This window comes from Caretta caretta, chromosome 4 (assembly GCF_965140235.1).
Source record: "Caretta caretta isolate rCarCar2 chromosome 4, rCarCar1.hap1, whole genome shotgun sequence".
Lineage (NCBI taxonomy): Eukaryota > Metazoa > Chordata > Testudines > Cheloniidae > Caretta > Caretta caretta.
The window spans coordinates 117,458,063-117,481,862 of NC_134209.1; the positions used below are offsets into that span (position 1 = coordinate 117,458,063).

At 43.0% G+C, this 23,800-nt stretch overlaps 1 protein-coding gene across 1 annotated transcript in view; it reads left to right on the plus strand.

Moving 5' to 3' along the window:
- Positions 1 to 23,800, plus strand: part of SEL1L3 (SEL1L family member 3) — a 62,376-nt gene that overhangs the window by 4,627 nt on the left and 33,949 nt on the right. The window contains exons 2-11 of the mRNA XM_048848685.2: positions 459 to 1,026; positions 2,434 to 2,560; positions 4,425 to 4,546; positions 6,019 to 6,134; positions 8,613 to 8,668; positions 9,958 to 10,090; positions 18,975 to 19,107; positions 19,965 to 20,111; positions 20,710 to 20,921; positions 22,625 to 22,804. Coding sequence (XP_048704642.1) covers positions 459 to 1,026; positions 2,434 to 2,560; positions 4,425 to 4,546; positions 6,019 to 6,134; positions 8,613 to 8,668; positions 9,958 to 10,090; positions 18,975 to 19,107; positions 19,965 to 20,111; positions 20,710 to 20,921; positions 22,625 to 22,804 — 1,794 coding nt within the window. The remainder of the gene's footprint in view (positions 1 to 458; positions 1,027 to 2,433; positions 2,561 to 4,424; positions 4,547 to 6,018; positions 6,135 to 8,612; positions 8,669 to 9,957; positions 10,091 to 18,974; positions 19,108 to 19,964; positions 20,112 to 20,709; positions 20,922 to 22,624; positions 22,805 to 23,800) is intronic.

The window sequence follows — 23,800 nt, forward strand, 5'->3', positions numbered from 1 at the left end:
TAAATGTTTCTGTGGTAGGAAAATTTATTTTTACAATTGTATTATAAGAAGCTGACAAAAACACAACTAAACAAAAACAAAACAAGGGTCCAAATCCTATAAATCACAATAGAAGTTTTGATGGTCTGATCCTAAAATGTGCTTAGTGGCTCATAGAGTAAGTCATTTCTTTGGTGGATAGGATCTTACCTGAGTAAGATTTGCAGGATATATCTATATGTATGTTTGTTGGTGTATGTAGTTATAAGAATTTAAACTGGTCAAATATTAGCCTAAAAATTCTAATAATTCATAGCTAGTTCCTGTATGAAAGGGCCTTCACATTTTGGGTGTCTAATACTGTATTTTACATTTTAAAACGAGAAGAAACACATGCAATGAATCATTATTGTAAATATATTAATCATAAAGTTTAACTCAGGCAGGTGGATATAACGTTTAAAAAAAATTTTTTCCAGAATTTTGTGCCATCATTTGGAAGGGAGACACTCCTGACAACGTCAGTTATCCCACAGTCTGACCACAGCATAGCTTATGAAGATTTTATTCATTTAAACATTTTAGAAAGAAGAGTTCTTAACGATTCTGAGGTCTCAGTTCAGTATTTATGTTCTAAGCCTTGCACGGTCACTTTGGAAGCAGTAGCCTCATCGGAGTTCAGAACTGGTGTGTTAGTGTATAAGAAGAGATGGAAGAATGAGAAGCATCTTCGTATAAGTAGAACTCAAACAGTGCATTTGAAATTTCCAAACATCATGGTTTACAGAGATGATTATTTCATCAGACGCTCTATAATAGTGCCTACTGTGATACTATATGCATGGATCAGTCACAAAGCTGTTGAGGGCTATGATGCCAAGCAGGATGAAAGCTACCTACAGGCAGTTGCCAGGAATTATACTTTGCTGGAAACAGTTCCACCTTGTGAGCGTCCATACAAAGATCACAAAGTATGTTTTAAGTGGAGCTCTGAGCACATGTGGAGGCTCCAGGCAAACAGGATACTTCAGTGCCCACATGAGACTGGTAGGTACAATTACATGTTTCCTTTTTTCAGAGAACGAAGATGGGACCAAAATGGCACATTGTATAAGTTGCTATAAAAGTGTATATTTATAGTTATTAGCAAAAATATTTTGCCAGAGGGATTTGTTTTTGGTAGCAAAATGATTAAAATCAGCGATTTAAATAGCCTTGATTTAAATCAATGCACTCTGCTTCAATGGATACAAGAATGATAGGATCAGGCCCTAAAATGGATCTCCCTTCCTCCCCCCACACAGAAGACTAGCCTTTGGATTAAGAGTGAGTATGTGAAATTTCAACCCAGAAGGAAACATTTTATGATACAGAAACAACTGAAAATAGGGTTTAGAATGCAATGTCCATCTCAGCTGCAACTGTAGTTTTGCTGTGCTACACTTTATTTATAAATAAAATCTGAAGCATCCCTCTAAATTTCCTAGAAAGGAACAGAAATGAGTTAAAACGTATGTTGAGTCAGATTATGCTTTCATTTACACCCATCCGCCCCTATTGAAGACTGTGTGTGAGTACAGAAGTAAATACAGAAGGTGACCCACTATCTCAGAAAAAAGTCTATTATCGCAGAAACTGAACAGTTTTTGCCATCTTAGGCCTTTATGGCCCAGTTCTGCCCTCAATTACATGGGTACTTCTGCCAGTGAAATCAATGGGAATGCACTCATGTACCTAAAGGTAGAATTTGTCCCTATGTAGTTTAGTATGCTCTTACTTACATTATAGTCTATAACTGTTTTGAGGCCATTATAGTGACCAAAAAGTTTGTCTCCACTATAACTGGGCATTTGCTATAATGTATTCAAAGGGTGTGGGACCCGAGAGTTGCTTCTTTTTCAGTGTGTTCCTTGGTACAGCCAACGTATGTTGTGATCCAGTGTGGCATTGGATAAGTATGCCATCACACTGGGATGCAACATGATGACATCTCATGATTTGGTTTAGCCATGATTGTTCCACAAACACAGCTTGCAGGATGCAGGATATCTCTGTAGAAATCTAGTTGACCCACCTGTCTCAGTATGTCTAGGGAAACCTACAATCTGTCAGAAGTGCCTCAGGATCCTATTGGGCAGATCTGTGTCTAACAACTGGAATTTTTGCCACATTTTGTGACCTCATTACCACTAATCCTAGCCTCAGAATAGCCATGAGAAATGGACCCCATGCTTCTTTCCCTCCTATGAGTAAGCTGTTCCTGGGCTGCAGTGTATTGTATAAAGGAGAGTTGACCTAACATTAGGGATTTGTTGTGTATTTGTGGGCTGACTAGATCATAGCATTTGTTCTATGTTACAAGATATTTCATTTAAACATTTAACAGTGTATGATTGCGGGGTGTCAATGTGAATTGACATTTCTTGGCAGACTAAGAATGATTACATTTGGCAGATGCTGTCGAGATCCTCAGTTTTCCATATGCATCAAGCGGAGAGAAAACAGGAATTGTGAAGAAGTTCAAGAGATTTCACAACAGAGAACTTGAGACAATCAGGCAGCATCAGATCGATTACCCAAAGTAAGCAAATGCAAATCATGGAAGATGAGTATATTTAATTCCTAATTGCTAAAATCTGTCCTCAGAGCCACCCTTGTACAGAAAATCACAAGTTAAAGGCACAGTCTCCACTAATTCAAGCAAGTGATAGGGCAGCTTCCCTGCTGGTGTTTATAAGGGTTTTCTTCAGCAGAGGAGAGACGACGGGACTGAGATTTGCAACACCAAATAAACTTGGGCTCACTCCTCTTCCATCCTCCGCTCCCTCTAAACATTCCAGCAGCACAGGAAGTAAGGCTCCCAGCTTCTAAACTCCTTTCCAAGATATGCAGAGAAGTCGTATTTCATGAAGAACTCCCCTCCTGCAGCTTTCCTAGGCTCCCATTGCTCTTTGGTTCCACATAGGGATCTGAGGGGAAACGAGGAGGATCCCTACCCTTCCCTGGGCTCCTGTTGCTCCCTGACCTCCCCTCAGTGCAACATGGTCATGGAAATGGAAAATGATCACTAGATTTATATATTACCCTTATGTACTAAAGGACAGGAGGTGTGACTGCCAAACTTGCTGATCCTGAGGATCTGCGGGAATTAGAGGCCCTAGACACAGGCCTCTTAAATCATCCATGTGTAGAAGTTCTATTTTGATGCACTTTCTAGCTCCTTGCCCCTTTAGAATTGGTAGCATGGCTGGCTCATGTGCCATGCTATCAGTGGCTATCCACTGCAGCTGAATTCAACTTCCCCTCTAAGAATCTGTGGATGGGAATATGCACTATTAACTGCCCTGCCACCAGGCCTCATCCCCTCTTTTACATGGAACACCACTCGTGTATTTTGTGGTGGCAAACCAGCTGCTGATAGCTACACACTGAGTGGGAGAGGAAGCATGCTACCTCACAGCTTTTTCTCCACAGCCCAATTTACATGTGAATTTTTGCTCCTCTCCACACCTTCGAGGGGAGCAAACAGGCCAAATTCAACAGTCTGAAGCTTTCAGTCTTAATCAGGGATTTCTTTGAGTGCAGAAATCTCTGTAAGGATGAGCAGAAAAGCAGATGAGCATAATATAGTGAGAGAGGGCTGGAGAAATTCAGCTATTGCATGGGGCAGCTGCCTCTAGGCACTGGGCACCAAGGGGAAGCAGGAATCCTGGAGCATCTACTGGCCACAGAATTTTTCCCTGCCAGAGAATTATATTTTACAGTGAGATTTACAGTGATGGGGGTGCTGACTCAGTCAGCATTGTCCTACACTGTGTGCCTTGTGACAGCCATCAGAAGGAATGTGTGCTCTCCTCTCCCCACTTGTAGAGATCCCCCCAACTATCAAACGTTAGGTTGGCAGGTGAATACATCTTTCCTTTTGGCCCCCGGTTGTGAAGATTTGCTCTCCGTTGACATCTGTCTCAGCCCACCCCTCCTTTCAGACAGCTGGTACCCAGGGGAGGTCTAGGAGAGAGACGGGACTATGCTCCTTAGCCACACAATAATTGGCCCCTGCACAGGAGCACAAGAGTAGAAGACAGGCTAGTGTGTCCTTCCCTTGTGCACCAGCAGAAGGGCTGGTCACAATCTTGCCCTAAAGACTTTTTCCTCCTCTCTAATAACTGTATAACTTGGAAAAATCAAGCACTGTACCTGACTTCTCAGTGCTACATCAATGCAAACCTGAGTATCCAAGAGGAGATCTCAGCAGCAAGACTCTGAAATGGCTTGTTTTGTCCCAAGCAGTTGTAACTGCTCTGTGTTCTGTTTTGAAGATCACAAGAGTAAATGAGCTTTGGTAAACTAAAGTGGAAAACGTGCCTTTAAAAATATGTAGATTTTAAAAATTGATATGATCTATATCCTCAGAGTGGGTTGTTTGTTTCTTTTTACTCATGCAGGTTCACTATTTCAGTTTGGCTTTATTTACTCCATCACTGCGAAAAGAATCTGTGTGGAATATTCTACTTTATTGACCCAGGAGAAATGTATAGTACCCCTGCTGTATTTCTAAATGAAGAAGGTAATAATACCATGAAGCCTTCAGAGGAGAAATAGTGTTATCATCCCTGACCCGTAACAAAGAACAACATTTACAAACATTTTTGTCAGGCCTATTGTACTAAACTCATGCCTGGCAGAATGCTCCATTTTGGCCCTGTGTGTTTGGAAACAAAAAATATCCAGTATATTATTAGAGTAAGATTAAGAAGAATTAAATTTGGCCACGGTATTTCCATAGAAATCTTTGCATCCAGCCTGGGCTATCTCAGAAAGTGTCAGTTTTCTTTTCTGATTTTATTTTCAAGAACAATCCCACACTCTCAGGAGGATGAACGAAATATTATAGGTCTTTTCCACAGCTGCTGGCATCATGCTGTGACTATGAGAGCAAACTAAGGGCATGGCTACACTGGAAACTTCCAAGTGCTGTCGCAGGAGTGCTCCCGGGGAAGCGCTTTGAAGTGTGAGTGTGGTCGCGTGCAAGCACTGGGAGAGAGCTCTCCCAGCGCTCCTGGTAATCCACTTCCATGAGGGGATTAGCTCCGAGCGCTGGGAGCACAGCTGGGAGCCTATTTACACTGGTGCTTTAAAGCACTCTGACTTGCTGCGCTCGGGGGTGGGGGGTGTGATTTTTCATACCCCTGAGCCAGCAAGTTAGAGCGCTATAAAATGTAAGTGTAGTCAAGCCCATAGTCTTTGCATGGGTAAACAAGAGAATGAGGAAGGAAGGAAATGGTATTACTTCTGTATGTGAAATTAATGAGACTGGAACTAAAATACTGTGTCCCGTTCTGGTGTCCACACGTCAAACAGAATATTGAAAAATTGGAAAGGGCTCAGAAAAGTGGTACTAGAATGATTCAAGTTCTGTTTTACAGTGAGAGATGGAAGAAGCTCAGTCTATTTATCTTATCCGAAAGAAGGTTGTGGGGTGACTTGATCATCGTCTACAAGTACATATGATGGAAGAAGATTTCTGAAAGTTGAGGACTCTTTAATTGGAAAAAAGGCATCACAAGATCCAGTGGCTCAGAGCTGAAGCTAGACAAGTTCAGCCTGGACATAAAATGCAAATTTTTTAACAGTGAGGGTAATTAACCATTAGGACAATTTACTTAAGGATCTGGTGGATTCTTTTGACTTTTTTTGAAGTCAAGACTAGATGGTTTTGTTTAAAAATATGCGATAGCTCAACTGGAGCAGGCTTCATGCAAGGATTACTTGGTGAAATTCTATGGCCTGTGTTACGCAGGGTGTCAGCCTCTCTCGGGTGGCATCAGACCAGATGATCATAATACTCCATTCTGATCTTAAAATCTCTGACTCTGTGAATCTAACTTCTGTGATTCTAAGTAGTACCGTCAAATTACCATTGTATTGCTTCACAGGACAGGGTTATTGTGAACAACATTTAGGAAGCCAGTTCTTAGCTTTCATAATTTTGTGGTTTTTAACTATTTCTTTGTTTTCATTTGTTGCTGTGTTTGTCAGGTTATGTTCATATACAGATGCGTCTTGTCAAAGGAGAAGACCTTGCAGTGAAAACTAGCTTCAGCCTTCCTCTGAAACAGTGGTTTCGACTAGATCTCTCCTTTAATGGAGGACAGGTATGTGTGGTGTCACAGCTGCCATCTTGTAGTTTAAGACAAGGGTAACAGTGTTTGGAGTTTGCAGAGGGCTATTTATATTTGGTTATGCCACCACTATCCCTTTTTACAGACTGGGCAAAGAGAGATTATATGCTTTGCACGTTTTCACACAGCAAAAGAATGAGAGACCGGAGATTTGAAACTAGGTCTTTTGATTTAGAGGCCAATGTCTATCACAAATCCACACACATTAGTCACTGCTAGCTCTAGTGTAGCTGTGCTGCTGCTAGAAAAGAGAACATTTTCCAGTGCAAGGAAGGACTGATTTTCTGTGGCTCAGTTTCCCCATCTATTAAGTATACTTCCCCCTCCTCCTCTAGCTCCTGCATCTCTCAGTAATCTAAAAACTACCCTTCCCAGAAGCATGTCTCCCAGCCTCTTTCACGCCTAAAGAAAAAATATTCCACCTCCTATGCAATTTTCTAAGCTCTGCTTCCATACAGAGAACCAGTAGAACGCTGTTAAGAGATCACATTACAAAATCCACTGCCAACGGACAAAACACATATTTTAAACCCTTATAATTTTAACAAATCACAACCAGTTTTCAACAGACCACTAAAAGGCACATCTGGGTCATTCTCCCTGCCCCATTTCTAGTCTCTACCATGAACCACTAAGGCACTAGAGCACTTTAAAAATGTTTGCATCTTTTGTTTAAATGTGTAAATCTTTTTCTTCCTCTTCATTCTTGAAAAGGACTGAATTGATTTTGCTTGAAGTTTTAAAAAGCCCACTAATTCATGGATTAAAAGAGCCACACTGACCAGTTTAGATCCAACGGTAAAAAACTGACAAGGCAGAAAATGACACTTTAAAATGAAAACATTTGTACAACCTTAACGCCAGACATCTATAATATAAATATATAAATGGAGGAAAAGGTCAGGGTTCCACAAAGTAGCCTGATTTTCTTGCCAAAAAAAATCAGATAGAAATGTATATTTATTTTTAAATGGCTACCTCATTTTAACATGTGTTCTGTCTCCAACCTACTTTTTTTAATAGGAAATTAAAAAAAAAACATTTGTTTCTGAATCATTTTAGGTGACTTTTTAAAAATGTTTAAACTGCACTGTGTAGTTCAGGCCTCCACTTCTGGAAGCAGGCATGGACCTGGCCTGAAGTCCAGTTCAGGTGCAGATGTGAATGTTATTATCAATATTAGCATAAGGTGAATAAGTCATTTCCTTTTGAAGAGGGTTGCCTATTGGTCACTTAGATAGCTAAATCAAGACATTATTCTGCAATCTTAGGGCAGAGTGAGTTCACATAGACTTGAAGTAAAATCTCATGCTTTTCTCTATCGGTTGATATGAAGGGAGCATAAAAAGGTTCATCAGAGCTCCTCCTGAGGCAGGAGGAACAAAGCCAGACGGGAAGACAGTCAAATGCTTAGAGTGGTAACCTGGGACACAGAAGATTCAGGCTCTATTCCCAGCTCAGCCAGAGTCAAGTTGCTTAGTCTTGCTGTGCTTCAATTGCTCATCTGTAATAATAGCACCTGTCTCACAGGGGTGTTGGGAGGGTAAATACATATTATGTGAGGCATTCAGATATTACACTGTTGTGGGGGCCAATAAGTACCTAAGATGGATGGAAGCAGTGTGACATGGTCTAGCCCTGCAGAAGTCTCTCCACAAAACCACTACAGCTGCTTTACAAGGCACACTCCTCCCCTTCCCTCCAAGACAGGGTTCCTTGTGGTGCCCTGCCCAATACCTGTGAAGTCAGGCCAGATTCCTAAGGGAGCCTTAGGGCCATTAGGGAAATGGAGATTGGAGAGAAGCATGGATGGACAGCTCTCAGTTTCTGTGTTGGCTGGAGCCCCCTTTCGCTATAGAGTGTACAGGCCAAGCTCCACATATCTTCCTACAGAGGTAATATCAGGAGGAAACACCACACAGTAAACTTTTGTGGCATTTCCCAAGGTTTTACCACAAGGAAGTACAATATGGCTTTTTTGTATGTGTAAAAATCATCTTAGAGTAATAGAAACTCTATACACTGCTCTCCTTCTCTCACTCCTTCCGCAATCCCTATTGAGTAGCTATTTATTTCTTAGTTTTTCTAGGGCTCACATCACTGTAGTATCTGAGTATCACAGAAACATTAACCAATTAGGCAGGGATTATTATCCCCATTTTATAGATGGGGAAACGAGGCATCAAGAGATTAGAGGCCAGTTTTTTAAAGGTATTTAGGCATTTAAAGATGTAGATAGCCACTTAGCGGGATTTTCCAAAGCAACTAGGTGTTTTCGAAAATCCCATTAAGCTATTTGACAGTGTCCCTCTTAACATACCAAAAGATGCAGCAGGACGCAAACGACAATTTTCAAAACTAAGAGTTACTGTATATCAAATAATATTATGGCAGTTAGCTTGCAATTTGCAGTCTATCACAACTGACATTTAATATTTTCCATCCTTTTAGATAGAAATAACCAGCGTTGGGAAGAATCTGAAAAGGCACCAGCATCAGTCTTTTAAGTAAGAGAAGCATTCCCCTTTGCATACTAATGTTGTCTGTGTTTGGTTGTGGGGGATGGGTGGGGAGGGGAGGGCAGGGAAGAGGGGTGTAACTGAAATTCCAAAACTGATTTTCCAAAACTTTCTACCCTGCCTCTCTGACACTATTCTTCACCCACTCATGTCACTACAGCAGTCATGGGCTAGATTACGTTACCTGTACACATGTTGAATACATCATGAGTGGTCATTCTGATGTCAATGGGACTATTTGAGAAGTAAGTTACTACTCAACATAAGTAAAGGTATTGCCGTCTAATTCATAGGGTCTGATCAAAGACCACTGAAACTAATAGACTAAAATTTACTTCAGTGGGCTTTGAATCAGGCTCTTAAGGTGAAATCTTGGCCTCACTGAAATCAATGGCAAAACTGACATTGACTTCAAGGAGCCAGGATTTAACCCGAGGGTCTAGATTTGCTCCCCTTAAGTAGATGACAAAATTTCCATCAACTTCAGTGGCATGAGGATCATGCCTCTCATGTCCACAGTTGGGGGTGGCTCGTGTATTTGTACTGTCCCACTGACTTATTGCTCTTTCTCCATCCCTGGCTCCAAGCTATTGGACCATTTTTCTTCTTAAAATCTCATGTTAAATTATTCATTTTCCCTCTAGCATACAACTGACTCTCTTGTGCAAAGAATTTTAGGATTCCTTTAATAAAGGAGATTATGTACTAATACATTATATTGTAAGCTTTGCTGTTTACTCTTTTTCCTCTCCATTCTTGTTTACAAAATGTGAACTGTGTAAGGTGCATTTGCAGATATTCATTGTAACAATGGATTCATAATAAATATAAAAAATAAAAATAAAGATCTTTGTCTGGGTTTTATTTACACAAAAGATCAGGAAGAAAGACACCTCAAATGTGCAAATCATGTCAACAGATAAAAAATCAGCGGTTCTAAAATGTTTGTGAAACAAAATGTTTGTTAAATCTTTTTTATGGATTTGTCTACACAGGGACACTCATGAAAATTATTCTGAATTACCTACAAGTGTGATTTAAAAGTGGATTAGTTAAACCATATTAAACCCCTGTGTAGACAAGCTCATTCAGAACTAAAGTGGTTTTAATTCAGTTTAACTGTCTTGACTTCCAAAGAGAGAGTAAAAGGATAGGGAACAGAAATAGATGTTTGGGATGAATTAAAGGTAGTCTCTACCAAAGTATGAGACACAGGGTTCTTGTTTGCTTCATAATACCTCCAAATACTCAGAGTATTTATGCGTCTTGTTTTCTAGTTTTAGGGAAGATTTCTATTATGACGACACGGCTGGATACTTTGTTCTTGGAGGCTGTGGGTACGCACCTGGCATTGAAGGGTTCTTTGGACCTGTGAAATACTACCGTCTTAATATTCTGGAAACAAAACAGGTAAATGTATGCAGAGTAACATACTGTGTCAAACTACTGAGGCCCAGTTCTCCCATCATTTTATCTATGGAAGTTCCACCTATGGATGTCACTGAGAGTTCTGAGTGCAGACTGATGACAAGATCAGATCCTTGGTATTTACTAAAGCCACAGCAAATGATAAGCCCGTCATCAACCATTATTGAATTTGAGGGTTTCATCAGTATGTGATCATGGGTTCTGTTAAGATCTAGTTACTTTAGATGCCCACAAAACGTGTACACCAGCTAATAGATTTTCATGAAGGGGTACCTAAAGATAGGCTCCTTATCCCATATATAAGGGCCCAAATAAGTGTCTCGATATTGAAAAATGCCGAGTGCTATTTAGGTATAGCTGACATGATATTGAACACAATGGATGAAATTCTGGCTCCCTTAAACTTAATGGAAAATGTCCCATTGACTTCAGTGGGGTCAAGAACTCATCCCGTTGTGTCCTGGTCTACACTGACTGCTTGGCATGGTCTGCATCATGTCATCTGACTCAAAACAAATGCATCAAAACATGATACAGTTTTGTTGACAATAATCCTTTATTTTTGCACATGTCCATTCCAATGTAGGGGTGTGCTCACTCCGAGAACAGCCGCTGGAAAATCTTCCCTCAGTGGTGTCCGTCAGGTCGGCTCTGGTGCCCCCTAGGGTTTTGCATTCATAGTACTGGTATAAAGGGTCCTGCCAACCCACAGCCCCCTCAGTTCCTTCTTTCCACCTATGACGGTTGCTGAAACTACCTCGTCCTTGCAATTTGTTTCTGTTATTAGATAGTTAGGTTATTGGAACTTGGTCTCTGAGCTTTAAGCCCTGTGCCACAAGCCTATGCCTGTAAGTGATCCCCATTCCAGCTGCCTTGAGTGCCTGGTGGAGGATCACATGCAGGAACTTTGTAAGATCTGTAAAGACTTCAGAACCCGCACCAGAGAGGGTAGAGACACCAGACTGAAATTTACCCTCATGGAAGCAGCGCTAAGACATCCCTTGGAGCTGGGTCACTCGGACTTGGCACCGAGCACTTCAGCCTCAGTAAGGAGCTCCCCGGCTGCTGTTCGGGACCCTTGGCGCTGTTCTTCATCAACGGTACCAAGGAGAGAAGCTCCTTCCACATCTCAAGAGCCATGTCCAGTGCAAAAGAAAAGTGCTCCTGCAAAAGAACCTCGGCACCGTTTGCCATTCCTCTATCAGACCTCTATCAGAAGACTGACAGAGGTCTATCCCCAACCCCGAGGTCGGCGGGGCAGGGAGAGTAGAGTGTGACCCACGTCAGCCATGTGGTGCCATTGACTCCAGCCCCAGAGCGGGTACCATTATGGACTCAACAATGCAGGAGCGCCACCAGAGTTCTGGTGCCTTGGCAGTACAGTCAATACCAGAGGCATTCGCTGCAGCAAGAGACTTACTCTCACTGCTTGTACCGGCGTCTCCGGCTATTCAGGAGCTGACAGCAACAGCACCAAATGAAGGGACCTCTGTGGCACCTAGGTCTCAGGTGCCTTTCAAAGGGAAACCATTATGGCCCAACCCCAATCTCCTCCCTCTTAGCACTGGTCACTGACACCGATCAGCACCATACATCCCTGGTCTCCAGCAAAGAAGTCTTCGGAGTTGGACTTGGAGGCAGTCTCTTGCCAAAGCCGACACCATCACTCCAGTTGGCACTATCCTCCTATGGACCCGGGCCAAGGCATCCCACCCATGGCGTGGCCACAGGAGTGGTGGCAGATGCCAGCACAATGGTCATTCTGGAACCCGTGGGCTTTTCCACCAATGCAGGGGCCCCGGTCCAGAAGGTCATACTCTGTGGCATCTGAGTCCAGAGCACTACCACTGTGCCACTCAGAGCAGGATCCAGTACCAAGAGCCAGCACCTGGAGACCTATCCAGTGCCGAAGGTGAAGAACAGTACCTCCTACCATTTCTTCCTCCTCTTCTGATGAGGCAGTGGTGGAAGCAGATATAGTGCCCTCTCAGGTTGACTGTAGGGCTCATTAGGAGCTCTTTAAGAGAGAGGCCCAAAACCTGGGGATCCAGGTAGAGAAGGTCAGGGAATCCTCCCATGCTTTGCCGGGTATTCTAATGTCAACGGGCTCATCAAGAGTGATACTGCCTCTTAATGAGGCCATTATGGACCCCATCAAAGCATTGTGGCAGACCCCAGCGTCCATTCAGCGACAGCAAAGAAGACTGAAAAGAAGTACTTCTTCCCAGCTAAGGGTTATGAATTCTTATATATACATCCACAACCGGGCTATTTGGTTGTGTCAGCAGCCAATGAGTGGGAGCAACAAGGTACAAGGGCCATCACCCAAGGCCAAAGATGACAAAAAATTAGACTTTTTTGGCAGAAAGTCTATTCAACAGGTGACCTTCAGGTCAGAATCGTGAACCAGTAACCACTGCTGAGCAAATATGATTTTAATTCCTGGAGACTCTGTGCTGAGGTTGAAGGAGTTGTTACCCTAGGAATCCCGATAAGAGTTTTCAGCTCTCATGGAAGAAGACAAATCAGTGGCAGAGGCGTCCCTTCAAGCAGCCTTGGATGCAGCTGACTCTGCAGCCAGATCTATGGCCTCAGCAGTGGCAATGTGTGGAAGCTCATGGCTTCAGTCCTCAGGCCTACCACATGAGATTCAACAGACTCTGCAATACCTTCCTTTTGAGGGCATGTTGCTTTTTTCCAAGCAGATGGACTCCAAGCTGCATAGCCTAAAGGACGGCAGGGACACCCTGAAGTCCCTAGGTCTTTATACACCAGCACCCACAAGGAAACATAAATAAGCCTCAACCAGCCTCTCAATTCTTCCCGCCACCTGCCCTGCAGGACTCTCACAGGAAGAGGAGCAGGGGCTTTAGGAGAAGACATCCTCCACAGTCCTCATCCACATCCATGCCTGCTCCCATCCAGACACACTGGTGGGTCCAAGCAGCCCTTTTGATGGGTCACTCGGGGACGACGTACCAGGCCAGAACTTGGATCCAACCTCCCCAGTATTTTTGTGGACTGTGTATTCCATTTCAATGAGGCATGGGCCCATAATACAACAAACCACTAGGTGCGAAGCATGATAGCATTAGGATATGCCCTTTAGTTCACTTCTTCTCCCCCACCACCCTGCTCCTCTTCAGGGACTCGTCTCAGGAGCATCTTCTAGCCCAAGAGGTGTAGTCGCTCCTAAGTGTGTGAACCATGGAAGAGGTTCCACCAGAGTTAAGGGGCCAAGGGTTCCACACCCAATATTTCCTAATCCCAAAAGCCAATGACAGTTTCAGACCAATTCTGGACCTGCAAAAGCTCAACAGATACATGAAGAAGCTAAAGTTCCACATGGTCTCCTTGGCTTCCATCATTCCCTTCCTGGATCCAGGGCACTGGTATGTCCAATCTGAAGGACACTTACTTCCATATCTTGATTTTTCAGGAACACAGAAGGTTCCTCAGGTTCATCGAGAGCCACATGCACTACCAATTTGCGGCTCTTCCGTTTGACCTGACAGCGGCCCTTCAGGTGTTCACAAAGTGCATGGCAGTCACAGCCTTTCTGAGGAGGCAAGGGATTCAGGTCTACTCTTACCTCGACAACTGGCTAGTCAGAGGTCACACCAAGAGCCAGGTGGCGTCCAATATAAAGTTAAACCAGTCAGTATTCCAGGGCTTAGGTCTACTTATAAACACGCAGAACTCTACCCTCTTCCCGCTCAAAGGACAGAGTTTATTGGAGTGATCCTCGACTCTGTCCAAGCCAGAGCCTTTCTCCCAGAAGCATGGTTCCAAGCAATAGTGATGCTTATAGAGAGCCTCAGAGATCACCCATCATGACAGCAAGGAACTGCTTGAAGCTCCTGGGCCACATGGCCTCATGCACCTATGTAGTGCAGCATGCAAGACTTCAACTCAGACCTCTCCAGGTGTGACTGGCATCCGTATACTTGCCAAACCAACACCATTTAGCCACAGTTATTACAGTTCCCTTGTCAGTGATCGCCTCCCTCAATTGGTGCTAGATCCATTGGCGGTGCATGCAAGAGTCCCATTCTCAAGACCCCAATCATCAGTGTCTCTCATTACAGATGCTTCAGCAATGGTGGGGTGTTTGCTTGAGTTCCCTCAGAACTCAGGGCCTCTGGTCTCCGGAAGAGCTCTTGCTGCACATCAATATCAGATTGCTCAGGGCATTTGCCAGGCATTCCAGCCCCATGTGGCAGGCAAGAACATGTCAGCTCTCACAGACAACACAACGGCGATGTTTTGTATCAACAGGCAGGGAGGAGGGTGCTTCTCTCACCTGTGCCAGGAAGCACTTCACTTGTGGGAGTTTTACATAGCCCACTTGATCTATCACAAGGCCTCCTATCTGCTGGGATTGCAGAATGAGCTAACAGATCACCTCAGCAGATCCTTCTCCAAACCACCACGAGTGGTCCATTCATTTAGATATTATGAACACCATTTTCCAAACTCCCCAGATAGATCTGTTTGCGACAAGGCACAACAGGAAGTGTCTCTAATTCTGCTCCCTCTTGGGTCACAGCCCCAGATCTCTCGCAGATGCCTTCCTCCTTCCTTGGATGGGGCATCTCTTCTATGCATTTCCTCCCATTCCTCTCATTCACAAGGTCTTGCTGAGAATCAGAATGGACAGAGCATGAGTCACCCTGATAGCCCCTGCCTGGCCCTGCCAGCACTGGTTTTCCACAGTCCTAGAACTCTCAATGGAGATACCAATCCTTCTACCTCTGTATCCAGACCTGATCTCCCAGGACCACAGCCTCCTGCATCACCCGAACCTCGAGTCCCTTCATCTGATAGCCTGGATGCTCCATGGCTGAACCCCACAGAGCTAGCATGGTCAGGGCAGGTGCACGAGGTCTACTAGGGAGCAGGAAGCTGTCCATCAGAGCTACTTACCTGGCAAAGTGGAAGAGGTTCTCGACCAGGTCTTGCCTACGCAATCAGCAATACCATTCATTGTGGACTACTTACTACACCTGAAGCAACAAGATCTAACAATATCATCTATTAGGGTCCATCTGGCCACAATCTTAGCTTTTCACCAATGGCCATTCCATGTTTTCAAACAGCATCTGTAATTGGTTTCTTAAAAACCTTGTTATATTGCACCCCTCGATATGTCAACCAATCCCTCCCTGGGACCTCAACCTGGTATTGTTGAAATTGACAGGACCCCCATTTGAGCCACTGGCAACGTGCTTTCTGCTCTACATGTCCTGGAAGGTGACCTTCCTAGTGGCCATTACTTCTGCCAGAAGAGTGTCAGAGATCCAGGCCCTCACTTGAGAACCACCAAACACTGTATTCTTCAAGGACAAGGTCCAATTGTGTCCTCATCCAGCTTTCCTTCCAAAGGTGGTCTCACAGTTCCATAGTATCCATGGGATATCTTTCTACCGGTCTTTTATCCAAAACCACCTTCCAACAGGGAAGAGCAGAGGCTCCACTCACTAGATGTCAGACACACACTGGCCTGCCACATAGAAAGGACTAAGCCATTTCAGAAAACTACTCAACTGTTCATAGCCATTGCAGAGAGGAGGAAAGTTCTTCCTGTCTCAGCTCAGAGAATTTCACCATGGATCACTTCCTGCATCCACACATGCTACGACCTGGCAAAGGTCCCTGCCCCCACCTGCCCTGACAGCATATTCCACAAGGGCCCAAGCCTCTTCGGCAGCATTCATAGCACAAGTTCCTATTCAGAACACTTGTAGAGTGGCAACATCATCATCAGTTCACCCTTTTGGGTCTCACTACGCCATCAACCAACAGGCCAGAGATGAAGCTGGATTTAGCCGAGTGGTGTAGTAATCAGCATGTCAATAAACTCTGAACCCCCCACCTGCACAACTACTTGGGAGTCACCTACATTGGAATGGACATGTGCAAGCACTCGAAGAAAAAATGGTTACTAAACCTTCTGTCACTGTTGTTCTTTGAGATGCGTTGCACATGTCCATTCCAAGACCTTCCTTCCTACCTCTCTGTCAGAGTCGGCCAGCAAGAAGGAACTGAGGGGGCTGTGGATCAGCAGGACCCTTTATACCAGTGCTATGAGGTGCGACTCCAGGGGGCACCAGAGCCGACCCGATGGATACCACTGAGGGAAAACTTTCCAACGGTTGTGCCTGGAGCAAGCACACACCTACATTGGAATGGACATGTGCAATACATCTTGAAGAATAACAGTTATAGGAAGGTTAGTAACCTGGATTTATTTTGTCATCAAGTCTGTAAAATCTGTGGGCTGTACTACTTTGGTCTAATTTTGGTTTCTGGGGTTAGTGGGCTGGTTCTGGCCTGTGATATACAGGATGTCAGATTCGATGGATCTGGTGGTCCTTTCTGACCTTAAACTCAGACTCAATGATATCTCTTTTTAGAAGCAGCCATGTTAGTATTTCCCCTTGTTTATTCCCCCTCCCTCCCCCCCCCACACTGTTCTTGTCAACTGCTGGAAATGGCCCACCTTGATTATCACTACAAAAGGTCCGTGTCCCCCGTCCGTCCCCCCACCTCTAGCTCACCTTTCCTGATCCCTCTTGTTACAGTCTGTATGGCAGCACCCATTGTTTCATGTTCTTTGTGTATATAAAATCTCCCCGCTATATTTTCCACTCTATACAGCCAATGAAGTGAGCTGTAGCTCACGAAAGCGTATGCTCTAATAAATTTGTCTGTCATCATCATGAATAGGTCGGAATATGAACCAGAGGCTGCTAGGCAGCTCTCCAACACCACTTTCTACAAGCCATTACCCTCTGATCCCACTGAGGGTTACCAAAAGAAACTATGCCATCTGCTCAAGAAACTCCCTGAAAAAGCACAAGAACAAATCCGCACAGACACACCCCTAGAACCTCGACCTGGGGTATTCTATTAGCTACCCAAGATCCATAAACCTGGAAATCCTGGACGCCCCATCATCTCAGGCATTGGCACCTTGACAGCAGGATTGTCTGGCTATGTAGACTCCCTCCTCAGGCCCTGCGCTACCAGCACTCCCAGCTATCTTAGAGACACCACTGACTTCCTGAGGAAACTACAATCCATCGGTGATCTTCCTGAAAACACCTTCCTAGCTACTATGGATGTAGAAGCCCTCTACACCAACATTCCACACAAAGATGGACTACAAGCCGTCAGGAACAGTATCCCCGATGTCATGGCAAACCTGGTGGCTGAACTTTGTGACTTTGTACTCACCCATAACTATTTCACATTTGGGGACAATGTATACCTTCAAATCAGCGGCACTGCTATGGGTACCCGCATGGCCCCACAGTATGCCAACATTTTTATGGCTGACTTAGAACAATGCTTCCTCAGCTCTCGTCCCCCTAATGCCCCTACTCTACTTGCGCTACATTGATGACATTTTCATCATCTGGACCCATGGAAAAGAAGCCCTTGAGGAATTCCACCATGATTTCAACGATTTCCATCCCACCATCAACCTCAGCCTGGACCAGTCCACACAAGAGATCCACTTCCTGGACACTACGGTGCTAATAAGCGATGGTCACATAAACACCACCCTATACCGCAAACCTACTGACCGGTATACTTACTGACATGCCTCCAGCTTTCATCCAGACCGCACCACATGATCCATTGTCTACAGCCAAGCTCTATGATACAACCACATTTGCTCCAACTCCTCAGACAGAGGCAAACACCTACAAGATCTCTATCAAGCGTTCTTACAACTACAATACCCACCTGCTGAAGTGAAGAAACAGATTGACAGAGCCAGAAGAGTACCAGAAGTTACCTACTACAGGACAGGCCCAACAAAGAAAATAACAGAACGCCACTAGCCATCACCTTCAGCCCCCAACTAAAACCTCTCCAACGCATCATCAAGGATCTGCAACCTATCCTGAAGGACGACCCATCATTCTCACAGATCTTGGGAGACAGGCCAGTCCTTGCTTACAGACAGCCCCCCAACCTGAAGCAAATACTCTCCAGCAACCACACACCACACACCAGAACCACTAACCCAGGAACCTATCCTTGCAACAAAGCCTGTTGCCAACTGTGTCCACATATCTATTCAGGGGACACCATCATAGGGCCTAATCACATCAGCCACGCTATCAGAGGCTCATTCACCTGCACATCTATCAATGTGATATAAGCAATCATGTGCCACTAATGCCCCTCTGCCATGTACATTGGCCAAACTGGACAGTCTCTACGTAAAAGAATAAATGGACACAAATCAGACGTCAAGAATTATAACATTCAAAAACCAGTCAGAGAACACTTCAATCTCTTTGGTCACTCGATTACAGACCTAAAAGTTGCAATTCTTCAAGAAAAAAACTTCAAAAACAGACTGCAACGAGAGACTGCTGAATTGGAATTACTTTGCAAGCTGGATACTATTAACTTAGGCTTGAATAAAGACTGGGAGTGGATGTGTCATTACACAAAGTAAAACTATTTCCCCTTGTTTATTCCCCTCCCCCTCCCCCCGCCCCACTGTTCTTGTCAACTGCTGGAAATGGCCCACCTTGATTATCACTACAAAAGGTTTGCCTCCCTACCCCACCCCACTCTCCTGCTGGTAAAGCTCACCTTTCCTGATCACTCTTGTTACACTGTGTATGGTAACACCCATTGTTTCATGTTCTCTGTGTATATAAAATCTCCCCACTATATTTTCCACTGTATGCATCTGATGAAGTAAGCTGTAGCTCACAAAAGCTTATGCTCTAATAAATTTGTTAGTCTCTAAGGTGCCACAAGTATTCCTTTTCTTTTTAGAAGAATGCAGAAAGTCACAACTATTGTAGTTACCAGCATGTCATTTGCCTTTGTCTAGATTTCTAATCCTCTTTATGACAAAGAAATTATGGAACAGATTGAACTCTACTATGAGAGATGTGCAGACATCCATGAAATAGTATCTGGGTATGGACACCTTGTAAAGCAAGGCCAAGCAGTGCAAAAAGATTGTAAGTACTGAACTTCAGGATCTGATTATTAGTGTGCCATGTTCTTGAGGTCTCCTGCTTTGCTTTTTATCACAAACAGAGTGTGACTAGATGATGATTTTAATAAAAAAAAGAAATATAAATTCCACCATGTGCTTAATAAGAAGAAAATTAATTTGTCTTCTGCAGCATGCTTGCTGGAAGGTAAAACTGTATTGCTCAGTGCTGGAAAGCCTTCCTTCCAATATAGTTTTTGATTTTTTTTCCCTTAAGAAGAAAGACAAATAAAAAGAACAATAAAATGATTCCAGGCTAATATGATATGCCACTCAAATCCCTCTCTTCTGTTCTATATCTATGTAAGTTTCTTTTGGCTGGTTATACAAATTTGTTCTCAGTATTACATCAAATTTATGATGTTTTACAGTACAAGAAAGCAAATAGCTGCAACTACATACATATTTTTAAAATTCCCAACAACTTTTGTGTTATGCTGGAAGATCTGTTCCATAGTTACTCAATGTGAAGCAGCTGAGAGACAAAATTCATATCAAAGCATCTATTCTGTTCCATACTGGTGGAGTAACACAACATTAATTATTATAGCACTCAAGAACACATATTGGACATCAAGTATGAACAACATTATTATATGTCCTGCAAGATATTGAAGAGGTTATAATAAATCATTTATATTTGTTTTAAATGAGCTGTACTGACATAATCAGTTTTTCACTCTGTTTCCTGCCTCTTTCCTCTTCCCATCCTATATACCACGTTCTCATCCACCATAGGGACATCTTTTAAAGATAAGCTTCCTCCAAAGACCAGCTCATTTCTCAGGTCAGATCATTTCCTTGATTTCTCACTTTGTTCAGGTATCCGTGAAAACTATTATTCAGAGCTGAACTACAAGTATGGGGCCAAGATCAAGTGTGATGCCTTCATCTGGGGCAAAGAGCTAAGGGAGAAATACCACAGCTTGTTCAACCTGCTGCGAGAGATGGACTTCAGTCCATCTGATGGTAATCATGCCTTTATCTTGTCTTTCTGAAATTACTATACAGTGTCCCTTAGAAGCTGGCACACTTTGACTTTACCTCATGTTGCAGAAGTTTTTTTCACATCACTTAAGGATGGAGTGTCAAGGTTAACCTGTAATTTGTCTGTATCACATTGCAAATGAGGAATGGACACAATGTAAAAGATGGAAATACAGAAGCACGCAGGGTTTTAGTGTCCTTGGCCAAAATGTGGGCAATTTGTTTAAATGCTCAGTTATGGAGTGGTAATGACTATGGGCCAGCTTCAGCCGCCATTATTAATGTTGACTAGTACCTTACTCTTCAACAAGTCCTATTGATTTACATTGTGAAATTGTCTGACTTATTCCTACTGGGCCAGGTTGTGATTTAACCTTATTCATGTTGGGTAGTACCTTACTCTTCTAGGAATTTCTTTTATTTCAGTGGTACTCCTGAGAAGTAAAGTATTTTTGAGCATGAGTAAGGATAATAGAATTTGTCCCAGTAAAAATAAATCACAGAGTTGCACCGTCAACATTTTGATTTAAACTGTTTTCACATATAACAATTGTGCATCTACTTTGTGATGTATTTTTAGTGTCAGAAGACCAAAACAATACAGTTTTAGAAGTTGGCCGGAGGATATTTGAGAAGGTTGCAAAAAATCTTTCCAGGGCTGATGGTCTATACTACATGAGCTCCTCCATCCCTTTTCTGATGGATTCCAGCTGCTGTGGATACCACAAAGCTTCCTTTTTCCTTGCAGTTATTTTTGAAACGGGACTAGCTGTGCCCGTAGACCCTGTGCAGGTAATGTATTCAATGTGTCTGATCATCTCAGATGAAATTAGTTACCTTCAAAAGCAATTTACACAGTAGGTTGCCAGAGTGAAACTTGGCCATTTGAAGAAAAAATACAGGAAAGAAATTTTGGTAGCTTTCCCCATCTCAAATCTGGTCTCCTTTTCATGGCATGGCCTATAGGCTCCCTCTACCTTACCCCTTTACTGGGCAGCTGGCCACAGATATTTCTGAATTCCCTGATACACTATGGGGCTAAAAGCAGTGGAGCCTAATGGAGGAACTTCTCTGTCCCACTGCTACAGAATGGAGAAATGCATTGATTGGTCACTCCTAAAAGAGGGTGAGAAAGTGAGCTGGGATAGAGGGACAGTCCTGCAGGCCACTGAAGAGATATGATGCGGGCCTACTTGTCATCCACATTTAACTCCAGATGGGAGTGCGGGCCAGCTTGCTGCCCCCAGAAATGTAGACTGGAGGAAGTGGATCTGTTAGTCGGCCCCCGAAACCTGTGATGAAGAAAATATCCTTGAGCTGATGGGGACAGCAAGTCACAGGGATTCCCCATTCAAAAAATCTTGGCACTAGGTGGGGCATAGCGGGGGGTCTCCTGGAGGAACAAGGTTGTATAGGACTAGAAGGGAAAGAAATCCTGTGGTCTGTTGTGCACAAGACGTGATACTGAGACTGGGCTGAGAGGGAAAACGCCACAAAAGTTTTAGAAAAGCATCTGAACTCCAAAATTTTTCAAATTAATCATAAGGTCAGAAATATCCTTGTAATTTCACAGTGTCAAATAAAAGAGGAGGAGGATCTGAGAAGGAGAAAGATATATGTGTGAAACTGGAGGCTGTTTTATAATGAACTTGCCGATAGCCATTTAATTACGAAATGGTACATAATAATATAAAATACTCAAGAATGGTGGGGCTGCCTAATGTCACTGTAGAACGTGTCAGTATATTAGGAGGTGGAGTTAAATGGTGCTCCCAAGACATTAATCTGAGGCAAAGTTTACCACATCCTGTTCAGGGAAGAGAAACTGAGACTTAGGTCTTGTCTAAACTACAGATATGCCCAGTGCTAACAATAAGTTCCTGGGTCCCCTTTAAATATTGTTGAAACTAGTTTAAATAGGTAGTGCAGGTGGGACAAAACTGATTTCAGCACCGTTACAGAGGCACCCTTGAGACCGGCGGAGTACTAAGAATGGTTGTGTCCAATCTGCACTAGCAGTGCTGTTGTCAGTCCCAGCTGAAGTGCAGCCTGGGGAATCGACTGCTGATAACCTTTGTCAGCCATAAGTCATTAGTGCAGGCAGACCCTCACGGTGAGATGAGCAGAGTTTTGAGAGCCTGCAAAAATCCCACCCTTAGCACCCCAATTATGAGCTGATGCCTTTTGGTTGTCCCAGGAGTAGCATCTGCACTAAACAGCAAGGTTATCTAGTGGTAGCAAGATGATAGGCAGTAATGCTCATTGTGTGTGTTCAGTAGAAGTGTCATAGGGTTTCTTTTATACCTTTCTTTATAAAAGAAATCCTAACCACTTTATTGTTCAGGTGTTTCACCTGATATAGTTGGTGTATCAGCCAATACTGCAGATGCACGTTGCTCATTCTGTGAAGTCTGTGAGACAGCACCAAAATGGTTTATAGTAGGCAAACTTATTAGCGGTCCAATTAATTGTTTATGTTTGTTGATTTTTCCCAGGGGCTGTTATACAGTTTGGTTGGTGCTCAGAGGAGTGAGAGACTTGCTGTGATGAATCTTGGGTATAAACATTACCAAGGCATTAACAATTATCCACTAGACTTGGAGTTATCATATGCTTATTACAACAATATTGCACTAAAGACATCTCTTGATCAACATGCTACTAAAGGAGATCAGGTAAAAGAGTTATAGGTGTATTTGAATTTATTTGCCATGATAGCAGTTTATAATACATTAATACTTATATATACAGAGCTTTGTATCTTCAAAGTACTTTACAAACATTACCTTACCTAATAATCACAACACCTCATGAAACAGTAAGTATTATTACCCCATTTCACAGGTGGGGAAAACTAAGTCACAGAAAGTTTAACTGTTTTGACTGCGACCATACAAAGTCAGTGTCAGAGCTGGGAAAGAAGTCTGGTGTACCTCGTTCATAGCCTCATGCTTAGTTCACTAGATCATATCAATCTATATTAAGGACTGTTAAGTATCTGTTCTTCTTTTTGTTCTTTAATACCCAGACTTTATTAAATTCAGGAAAAAGGCCACCTGTACTCTCCGTATCTATGTCTGTTCCATAATCAAATGTAAAATGTTTAGTTGTGTTTAATATCTGTATGAAAACCCAAGTAAACTTATTTCAGAAATGGCTTGTGAATAGGAAACAATATAGTTTTAGATGAAAAAATATTTAACAACCTTAAATGAGTGCTAGGATCTTGGCCTGAAAAAACACTTGGACAACATTGTCTGCTTAGGACTGAGACTTATCACAAAAGGAAGGATAACTGAGGGATTTTGAACATTGCAAAATCAAAACATACAGACTGCAAATTGATTTTTAATTACTTATCATAGGCCAAGTCCACATTAGAAACTTATGCAAGCATACCAATGTCAGTTAAGATGTGATTTTTTTTTATTTAATTTTTTTTTTTTGCAACATAACTATACTAGCAAAACCATAGGGTAGGTACAGTTATATTGGCAAAGGAATGCTTTTGGCGGTATAGCTTATTTTGTTCAGGGAACTGGTATAAGCTATATCAGTAAAAGCACTTACTTGCCAGTATAAACTGGGTCTATCCTAGAAGAGTTTTGTCCATATAGCTACACCAGTAAACCTTTTAGTGTAGACTAGGCTTTATGCTTTTGTGCTGTCAC